The sequence below is a fragment of the Castanea sativa genome, chromosome 4 (assembly GCF_040712315.1).
Source record: "Castanea sativa cultivar Marrone di Chiusa Pesio chromosome 4, ASM4071231v1".
Lineage (NCBI taxonomy): Eukaryota > Viridiplantae > Streptophyta > Magnoliopsida > Fagales > Fagaceae > Castanea > Castanea sativa.
The window spans coordinates 2230344-2241756 of NC_134016.1; the positions used below are offsets into that span (position 1 = coordinate 2230344).

Sequence of the window (11413 nt, forward strand, 5' to 3'; positions counted from 1 at the left end):
GTTGCTTGCACCATCATATCCTTGCCCCCAAATGTTTTGGATATCTAAGCAACCGATTAGAGAGCAAATAATATATCTCCTTTTTAAGGGTCATCATAGTGTCAACAACATGAACAATCCCATAAAATCGTTCTCGCACAAAGCCGCTTGTATCAACATATCTTAAAACTACAGCCATTTGCTCTTTCATGGACTCATCACGAGCTTCATCAACCAATATGCAAAACTTTGCATCACCAATTTCTTCCCTAATTGCCTTCTTCACTCGGGGTTGAAATAACATGTAGAATTTCTTTTTGAATTTGAGGTGATGTGTAGGTGGCATTTTTTGGAGCTTTTGCCATTATTTCAACAACATTATTATTATAGCTCACCATCAAATCCAATGTCGTAAGAAAGTTTCCCCGATTGGTTGAAGTAGAGCTTTCATCTCGACCTCTAAAAGCAATAGCTTGCAAGGCAAGATGTCGAACAACATCAATTGAAGCCTTCAATCGTACTCGATTATTTACAATTTGTTCCGAAGTGAAATTGCCCACTACCCTATCTATGTAAGTCAGACTGGTTCATCAAATCCTAGCACGCTTTATGGGCAAATCTATGAGTGGAGTTAAGATCTTTCCCCATATGAAGACTAAAAGAACAAACTTTCACCATTTCTCACTTTCTTCCAATTCTTAAATCCGTTAACTGTGAATGCATTTTGTCCATCATGCCCAAGCTTGGCTTATGAAAGAGAAAGCGGAGTAGACAAAAAGCGGCATCTTTTTTAGGAGAATATTCAAGCCATGGCTTAAAGCGATCATCTTCATACCAAGAACCTTGAAAGCTTCGACCCTTCTTAGATTTTAAAATTTTTTTAAAACGAGGTCGGTATGGACCCAACGTAATGTAACGTCGCCGGATCTCATCTCGTTGATCAACATGATAAGTATATATTTGTCTACGCAATCCAGATCACGTTCTAATTGCAACGAACTCATATCAACCTTTTGAAATTTTGTTTGAGAATTTTCCTCAAAATGGACATCAAGATTTTCCTCAACAAGTGCTCATCAGATTTTCCTCAATTGGGACATCGAGATTTTCCTCAATTGGGATGTTGAGATTTTCCTCAATTGGGGCATCAGGATTTTCCTCAACATTAGTGGTTGGCAATGTTGCATCGCTAGTATTAGCTTCTAAACTATTTGAAGCTTTTCTTTTGAAAAAATCAAATATGGTAGTTGACTTTTTCATAATCTACAAATAAAATATAATTTGAAATTATTATATTATTATATGGTCAATAATCTATAATCATTACACACAATAGACAAATACTATGCACACAAACATTCAACAATGGCCCAATAAATTTTAAAATTACAAATAATCTTTTTAATTATTTACTTAACTTTAATGTTTTAAAAGACACTAACTAATAGACAAAAACACTAAAGACAAAACTAAAAAAAAAAAATTACAAATAACAAAACATGACAGCCACATCCAATTGCTAAAAACAAAACTTTAAAAAAAAAAAAAAATTACAAAACATTAATGGTGAGAGTTGATGTTGCGTGTGGGGTTGCCTAAGTATGTTTGTCAATTGTCAGATGAAGAAAAAAATCACAAATGACAAAGCATCACAGCCACATGCTATTGCTAAAAACAAAACTTTAAAAAAAAAAATTACAAAACATTAATGATGGGAGTTGATGTGGCGTGTGGGGTTGTGTAATTGTGTTTGTCAATGGTCAGATAGAGCTTTTCATGTATAAAAGAATATAAAGTATGGCAAAAGACAAATATGAAAAATAAGGTGAGTAATAATTTTACCTCTCTTATAACTCTCTCTTTACTCTCTGTTTAGAGTTTTTCCGTCTCCGTCCCAACTCCCAGGCTCCAGGCTCCAGCCTCCAGGCCAGCTTTCCTGACTGCTAACTTCCCTCTCTAGTCCCTGCGCTTAGTTGCTCTGTGTTCTCTACTTCTCTTTTAAGTTTTCTTTACAACTTACAAGCCACAACAATATCAAGTGTCAACAATCAACACATTACAAAAAGTAAATCATCTCAAACAAGGATTCAATATGAGATGAGACATGAGAGGATACCTTTGCTTCTGCCGCTGGCTGCCAAATTCCTCTCCTTTGTGTTCAGCCGTAAGTTAGTTAGGTTTTCTTTTTTTTTTCTTTTTTTTAAATGGCTTAGAGTTAGAAATCTCCTTCTCTTTTTTTCCTTTTATTATATGTGTGAGGTAAGTGGGGGTGTTTCCCACTCCTAGCCTAGGTAGATATCTAATTAGAACCGGCTTTGATTTTTGATTTTTGATTTTTGATTTTTGATTTTTTTTTTGCTTACGTTTGTTTTGAGAAGTTGTTTGGGCTTAATTTTTGTTACTGGGCTATTTTTTTTTTTAAGCATTTGAAAATATCAATAATATTATAAGAGGGGGGCAAAATATAATTTTTATTGAAGAAAATTGCTAAAAATAATATGCTATATATATACTAAAAAATTTTTTTGAAAATCTGGGGGGGGCCACTGCCCCCCCAAGTCCAAGAATAGCTCCGTCTCTGCAACGAACAACGTCCATTGGAAGACAATCTTGAATCCAAGAAAGTCTCAATCGATGAACAGGTAGAGCGTAAGAAGATAGATTGTGTGCTTCACTTCGAGCTTTTAATATACTCCATACAATATCGTGAAGCTCGTAACCTTCAATGCTTGAAAGAATTCTGTCATCAAAATCTATACTGGGTAATTCAGTCCAGAGTGTCCTCCATGTTAAAGAACGAATGCTACTAGCAATACATTCTTTGAGGGAGAGAGAGGTGAGAATCTCAAGGAGAACATTTTCCGGCAGGTTACGAAGCCGGTCGGCAATATCATCGCTAAGTCGGTCGGCAATTTCGTCGCCACTATTCATTATGATATTTCAAATAATTGTCTAAGTTGCTTGTGAATTTCAAAGGGATGAAAGGACCAATAAATATAGGTAATGCGAGCGCAAAATATTAAAATGGTGTATTTTTAATTTTAATATTAAAATAATTATTTTACATTTTTTAATTAAAACATGGGATAATTATAGATTACCCACCTATGATTTAGCTCTAATTTAACTTACTCACCCGTGGTTTCATTTTTGATATTTTATCCATCTGAGTTTACTTCCGTTTAGTTTCTATTACCCATCTCTATTAAAAAAGTAGGGTAAATAAGTCTTTTTACACCATTTTATGTCTCTCTCCTCCCAAAACAAGAAAAAAATGATTAAAATATGGTATTAATTTCTCACAATTCACAAACATGAAGAATATACACCCAGAAAATTAATACAAATCAAATCAAGTAATGCCATTAAAGTACAAACCACAGATCTATCAAAATACAACCCCAAAACCCCAAATGGAATGTTTGCTCATATGACTAAAGCTTTTGTCTATTGCCGGTCTCCTAAATAAGTGAGCATTTTGGGAGGCATGTGAGTTTTGTGGTGGGGAAATAATAATGGGGTTGAGAAGCCATCTTTCATGGTTTCCAACAATGACCTTGTTTTACATAACATCAAATTTGTACAATTTTTGCCATAAACTCCTCGATGTTCTTATCAGAGCTTCCACCTTCATCCAAAGCCTCATTAGCTAATTTCTTCCATTTCAATGTGTTCCTTTTCATCTCCTCCCCTTTTTCTCCCATAACTTCATTAATACATAGTTCAATTTCTTCTCTTGTGACCACCCCTTTGTCATCTACCTTAACCCTAATTCCGACCTTCCACACATCCATGACAAACTTAGAGTTGGTGGCTTGGTCACTCCATTGTGGCATGACCACCATTGGCACGCCCAAGCTTAGTGCTTCAAGCGTTGAGTTCCAACCACAGTGAGTCATGAAGCAGCCGATAGCCTTATGAGACAAAACTTCTAATTGAGGGCACCATGTCACCACCAAACCTCTCTCAGTTGTCTCCTCTATAAATTTGGTAGGAAGTTTCTCTGTTTCTGACTCTCTAACTACCCACAAGAAATACCTATTACTCCTCTTTAGGCCCAATGCTAGTTCTTCCATTTGCTCTTCTCCTAAGGCAGCCATGCTTCCAAAAGATACATAAACAACTGTGCCAGTATCCTTCGAGTCCAGCCATTTCATGCAAGCATCAACATTTGGTTTGAAGAGGCTCAGATTGTAATTCTTGTCGTCCTTCAACCTCTTGTCTAAGTACATTGATGGAATTGTTGGTCCTATGTTCTTGATTGGCCATTGGCTTGAAATCCAGCTCACCACCTGATGGAATTCACCAAAACATTCACAGCATATAGATTTGAATAAATTACACCTAGACATCTCGAACCCAAGTTCATTGGAAAACAGTTGATCGAAAATAAAATCATCATTTGTTTTCTTTTGTTGTGATTTTTTTCCCCCTCCCTGTTAGGTTCTAAGGATTTAGGATTTAAATGTTTTAGAACTTCAATATGTAATGTTGGCAAATCATGATCAAAACCAAGGGAGTCAATTTTGTACCGAAGACTGTACCGGTTTGGCCGGTGGAACGAAATATTTCGGTACCGATTAGTACCGGTGTACCGTTTCGGGATAACCGCTATTTTATAAAGAGTTCAAATTTAGTAATGATTGAGTGTAAAAAATATGTTAGTAAAAGTTAAAGTGCACACAATTTATTAAAAGTATTTATAAATTATAAAACATCTCATTTAAATATCTTTTAAAAAAAATAAAAAACTCATTTTAATATCTTTGATCCTTAAGTTTTACTATCTTTTAAAATTCATTATACATTGATATTATTTTTAATTATTATTGTTAATAGTACAAAGTTTTTTTAGATGACACATGGTAGTAGGTTTTATTAATTATTATTATAATAATAATAAATTCATTAGAAATTGATATATTTGGTAATTGGTGTACCGTAGTTGAAGTTAAAAATAAAATACATAAATAAGAAATAAATAAAAAAACTTAATGAAAGGAAGATAAGATCGAATTCTTCACGTGAGTGGGTGTTAAACACGCAAAACAATAAAAAAATATAAATTATTTTATTCAAATAAATTAATAATAATAATAATAAAGGGTTGACCTGCTGAAGTTAGAAGTAAAGTGGGGGAAAGCTGTTAAGCACATAAAACAAAAAACACAAAACAAAAGAAACTGAAAAGACCATCTAAAACAAAACAAAAGCCAAGAACTGAAGAAGGAGGCTTGGGTTATTTAACGAAGAAGAAGAAGGGGGAGGAGAAGAAGATTGGCAAAATGGGATTCCAGCAACGTGGCGATGACTTTCTCGTGGCGGCAGCAGCATAGTGAGAGACTGTAAGTTAATATGTTACTGAAAGAAGAGATGTACTGGATCTGAAAATTTTTCTCTTTTTGATCTGAAAGTCATGTTCCGGTCCGGTATGATTTTTTCGGCCGAAGCATGATATTTCGTCCGGTATAGCCGGAACAACTTGGTATCACCGGTATTTGAACCGAAACGAAACACGTGTTTCTGTACCGTTTTAAGCTCCGGTAAGGAATATTCCGGCCATACCGGCCGGTACGGTATGGTATCGACTCCCTTGATCAAAACGTAAAGTCTAGATTTAGGCTGCTCAAAGTGATGTATGTGTAAAGTTGGAATCGAGTAATTGCAGAAATTACTGTTCAATTTCTGTTAGGCTCGATCGATTGAAAGTTAGACTTGATCGATCGAAACTCATGCAGATTGTTTTTCTGCATAATTTTCCAACTCAGCCCAAGCCCGTTTGACTTGTAGGGTTTTATGTTTTATGTTTCATATAAATAGAAAAATCCTAACCACGTTTTTATGTTGTTTATGTTGTGTGTGTGAATATCTTGTGAGATCTAGAGGTGTTTGTCTTCATACACACTTAGGGTTATCAAGATCGAGATTGATGTCGAGAGCTTTGTGAATATCGTTTCAGTTGCTGCATAAAGAGCTTAAAGATATACAAGTGGTGTACTTGTGAATGTTGTGGATCTGAGAAAGAAATAGTCTGTGGATGTGGTCGTGGTAGTAAGTTTTCTACTCGAGTTAGCAATAGGATGTTAGTGGTTTAAGTCGCTGTTGTAAAACTTCAATTCTTTCATAGTGGATCTATTATATCTTGAGGATAGTTAGGTTAAATCCTCCCCAGGTTTTTTACTGATTTGGTTTTTCTAGGTTATCATATCGTTGTGTTCTTTATTTTCCGCATTTGTCAATGATATGATTTACTGGTATTAACTTAGATCTGAATAATTTACCTAAGTTAATCACTTGGCTAAATAACTAGGTTAATCTATTGGTGTTTAAGGGGTCTAAAAACTGTACACTCCTAATTTGATTATGAAATTAAACTTAATTTTTATATGGATTATATTTTTAGGGTAATGATTAACAATCCATTTTAGAAAAGTTTTGACATCACTATTATGAGAAATAGAAAATGCTGTCAAAACATTAATTGTTTTGTTTTTGTTTTTGTTTTTCCATAAAAACTTTCTTAAAATGGTTTATTAACAATTACTTAAGTACATCCGTTGACATTTTCTTTTTTTATATAGTACATCTCTAACCACCTGCTTTTAATAAAAAACAATGAAAAGATGAGTTTTATATAGTCAGGTGACTTTGCTTTCTTTATAATAAATTGATACAATATATCACAATTAAAGTAACATTTATTATTTCTTAAAAACCATTTATTTTCTGGAATTGATGATAAATATATCAAAAAATTAATTGGTAGCTAGGTTGAATAGGTTAAAATCCGTTGACATTTTTTAAATTTGTTTTTTTTTATGTAGTACATCTCTAACCACCTACTTTTAATAAAAAACAATTAAAAGATGAATTTTATATATATAGGTGACATTGCTTTCTTTATCATAAATTGATACAATATATCACAATGTAACATTTATTGTTTCTTTAAAAACCATTTATTCTCTGGAATTGATGATAAATATATCAAAAAATTATCCTATTGGTTGAATAGGTTAAAATCCTATTGTGTGTGTGTCATTGTCATGGTAGCAATTCAAAAAGAAAAAAAAAAAAAAATCATCTTCATGGTTTCGATTTCCCTTGATGTCCTTCAATTATATTTACTCTCTAACAATAATTAAAACTTCATTTTCAAGAGATAAATACTGAATTATTGTCAAAAATTGCATGTCACCCCCATAATAAGAATGTCAATCTAACTAGACTAACCTTTTCGCTTGGTAGGAATTATTATGATGCATATATCTCCGTTTTCCTATAATTATGTGTACTGAATGCATTGGCCAATGACTTTTAGTTCAAATGGCACATATTATGGTATTTCTAATTGAGAGAAATCTCCAAGTTCAAATCCCTCTCAACCATTTCTAATGTATAAAAAAAAAATAAAATTTTGTGTTTTGAATGTTTGCACTTGCAAATTAAAAGATACATATGCTGGAATTAAAGAACGAACTTACCTCCTCTTCCAACTTATCAAATGAGTTACAAAATACCCAATTCACTTCATGGAAATTATGGTACATTTCCAGGCAAACTTTTAGTAGAAATGGGTATAATCCCGGCTGGGAAATGAAGGATGGCATGTCATCGATCCTTAGCAGCGGTAGTGAAGGCAAAGACACTTCAGGCTCTTGTAGAGGAAGCGTAAATCTCTCCTGATACAAGTTGTAAAAGATGGCAGCAATTGTGCATGATTGAGTTATAAACGGAGCTGCACCTATACCATGTTGTTTTGCTATGTCTAGTGCCCATGGCAAAATGCAATCATAGACAACTAATTTAGTAGCATATCCATAGCTGTTATTTTTCTCAATAAGGCCTTCTAAACCATGTGAAAACATGGCTTTAAAGCGCTCGTCATACGCTTCCATTGTTTCTGCTGTTATAAGCTCCCCAGAGTCGTCATCATCATCATCAATGGGCTCAAATGTGACTGAGCTGGCTTGGCCTTTCATGGACTTGACAATGGACTTGGGGGTAAGTAGGGTCACCTTGAGACCCTTTGTGGCTAAGCGTTTGGAGAATTGGAGCATTGGGTTTATGTGACCTTGTAAAGGGTAAGGGAGTACAACAATATGGGTAAGAGTAGCTCCATGTTCTCTCTCCATTTTCTCTCACTCAATGAACACACAAAAGTATTTGTTAGAACTTAGAAAAGCAATAAACAAGGAGGGATATTTATATTATGATGCTTCAAAGTTGACTGGTAGCCTAGCCGGTAGGTTTGAAATATTGGTTTGCATATATTTTTAGAGATTGGTGATTGACATTATAAAAAGAATGCATGACGTAATTGTACATGTAACCTGTTTGATTAGTTGATTTTGATAATTACGAGTGGGGCAGCTTTCTGAAGCCATGTCATAGCATCTATTTATGGATCACTTGAAAATTGGAACTAGCTTGTGAAACTCTGCCAGCGTTCAGGTAGCTTAGCAGGTGAGATTCGTGCCTCAACAACGAGTTGTGTATTGGTATTCTTTATATTTCATTTTCATTTTAAACGGTCAAAAAAATAATAAGTGAGTTTTTCATAGATCGAGAGTATAAGGTATCGACTAAAAATAAATAGGGTGTTACTATAGTCACGTTTTAGGTAAGAAAGCCACATTAGTTGATTCCCTCCACTCATTTTTTTTACCAAAAAAAGAACTCTGTTGGACTTGCCTTTTTTGCACATTTGTGTGCTAAAACGAAAGAAATTTCAATGGTTAAAACGAGAATTTCAAATAGAAGTATTTAGCAAATAAAAATAATTTCAAATAGAAGTCATAAAAGTTAGTAATATATATATATATATATATATATATTTTGTTGTTAGATCAAACCATGCACTTAAAAAAAAAAAATCCAATTATTATACAGAAACATATCATAGCCTGGAAATACTTTCCTTCTAGAATATGTTTACCTGCATGAATATATATTACTTATATAAATTTAAATTGTTGTTGGATTTCAGCCTGGTTTTATTTTTAGCGTGTTGAATATTGGATTTCAATCAGTTATTACAATTTGGGTTAAAACTATTTATAGCTTCTTAAGTGCTACACGAGCACAATTTTATGTTTTATTGACTATATGACCAATGCACTTTCTTACTATAGGTAGTTAATTACAAGTCCCAAAATCATATATTTGGATTTAATTGAAAAACTTAAGATATTATACTGAAATAATTTTATTGTTTTACCTGAATTTTAACATTTTGTGTGTATATATATGGGTCTAGTTAACGAATGCTCCTAGAACATTTATTAATGAACTATTTTTAGGAAAATTTTAATATTACTTCCATAGGAAATATATAAAGTTATCAAAAAAATTAATTGTATTTTTCTTCTTTCATAAAACATTTCTAAAACTAATCTGTTAACAAATGCTTATATCATTTGTTAACTGTATTCTCTATATTTTCTTAAAAAAAAATTTATAAAAAAGATAAAAGTAGCTTCCTTTTTAAAAAAAAAACTCTTTATATCTTCCATAAAAGTAGTATAGAAATTTTCTGAACAACCTCTAACGACACAAACTTTAAAAAAAATACCATTGATGGAAATATGCATGTACGCAGCGAAAAAATAACGAATTTACTTCATTCATAAAAGTTAACATGTACTATACAAGTTTCAGAATTTGAGAACATGAGAGTATACTTTGGAGCGGTGAATTTCAAAATTTTCCAAAGATCAGAAGCACTCGGGAACAGTTTCAATCTTCACTCCAATTCCACTAACGCCCAAGATGTGTGGTTTCTCAATCAGTTCCAAAGGGAGAATGTCAAGGAGTGTCTAACACTTCTTACACTATTTCGCAATAGTGTTCTTACAAATTCTCTTTAGAAAATTCTGTATATTTCTCCCTTTGTGTCTAATTGATTATCTAATTGGGCTGGCCTTTTGGGCCTTTTTAATTGGGCTTAAGTGTGTGGCTTGGAGTGGAACCAAAAGGGACTAATAAGATACTAGCTCCAATGGGTCTTGGACTTTTCTGTCAACTCTTGACAAGTCCAAAGTTACCATTAACTATATTTAATACCATTATATAAATATAGTTGCACTCTAGGCCTTATCTATAATTATATCTCAAGACTTTATTGTGCATGCAACCCGTTCATAAAATATTCGTAGTAACACAAAGTTATGAATGTAGACTGTCACTTTGTAAATCACTACATCTTATCCTTGAGTACTTGGTTTAATCCGTTAATGTAATTCATTATATATTTATGAAATCCAATTCCAAAAATATAAATACTTTAGTAACTCCTTACTAAAGTGGTTAGGCTTAACTTTCTGAATAACAAACCCATTAAACTTATCTCAAGGGAATATTTTGTATCTCCGTTAAGAGACAATAAATTCCATCTTAAGAATATATGTTCCATTAATACTAAATGTGGTTGCTCAACATACTGAGATTTTGACTGATACTATAGATCTCACTCTTGATATATCAAAACAACCTACACTTCATGATCAAGTCCATTATTCTCTCAAGATTAAGAGTTCATGCAAATATAAGTCGTGAGTTTATTATTCATTTAACAGTCATTGGAAGAATAATAAATCTCACACGGTTTAGTTCAATATGTTTTAACTCTTAAAACATATCAACATACCAACTAGAAATATCCATTTCCATGATCATAACAAATCATCTTAGTTGATATGTTATAGTCTTTGCAGATGAAATGCCAAATTTTCACCACTGACTACGAACTACGTTTTGAGTTTACAAGGAACTTGTGATTTACATCTTCTGTGAGTAAATCACATAAATCACATACAACGTATCTCATGGACTATATCATAATGTCCCAATATTCATATTACCATTATTTTTAGATAATAATAAAACAACTTCATTAGATACAACATTAAGTCATACATAATGTTATAAATAATAATATATATAGTATCATACAATAGGATTTAAGGGCACTAATCCTAACAATCTCCTACTTGGTCTAAAGACTATTGTGCACTAGCCTAACTCCCATCTTTTTCAAATGTGATTCGAAAGTCCTTTGGGGCAAGGCTTTGGTAAAGGGATCCGCTAGATTCTTTGCACCATCAATCTTTGCTACAACCACATCTCCACAAGCAACAATGTCTCGAATAATGTGATATTTTCTTTCTATGTGCTTTCCTTTCTTATGATTTCTTGGATCCTTGGATTGTGCAATCGCTCCACTATTGTCGTAGAACAATGTAATGGAAACTTGCTCAATTCTCACAACACCAAGATCAGAAAGGAATTTCTTAAGCCAAACAGTATTTTTTACTGCTTCACAAGCAGTAACATACTCGGTTTCCATGGTGGAGTCAACAATACAAGATTACTTAACACTCCTCCAACTTATGGCTCCACCTCCCAAGGTGAAAACATAGCCCGACGTGGATTT

The 11413-nt window shown here is 33.1% G+C and overlaps 1 protein-coding gene across 1 annotated transcript; it reads right to left on the reverse strand.

The window, feature by feature from the left end:
- Positions 1–3282: 3282 nt before the first annotated feature.
- Positions 3283–8151, reverse strand: LOC142630498 (mogroside I-E synthase-like). Its single transcript, XM_075804495.1, has 2 exons — positions 7464–8151; positions 3283–4271 (listed from the first exon to the last, which is right to left on the reverse strand). Exons 1-2 carry the CDS (start codon positions 8112–8114, stop codon positions 3552–3554), a joined length of 1371 nt encoding a protein of 456 aa, XP_075660610.1. The 5' UTR covers positions 8115–8151; the 3' UTR covers positions 3283–3551.
- Positions 8152–11413: the final 3262 nt, after the last annotated feature.

Excerpts from the sequence above, each read along its gene's own strand:
- LOC142630498 (XM_075804495.1), bottom strand. The coding sequence starts at position 8,114 with ATGGAGAGAGAACATGGAGCTACTCTTACCCATATTGTTGTACTCCCT. Across the intron at positions 4,272-7,463 it reads TTGATAAGTTGGAAGAGGAG|GTGGTGAGCTGGATTTCAAG; the intron begins GTAAGTTCGTTC and ends GAATTCCATCAG.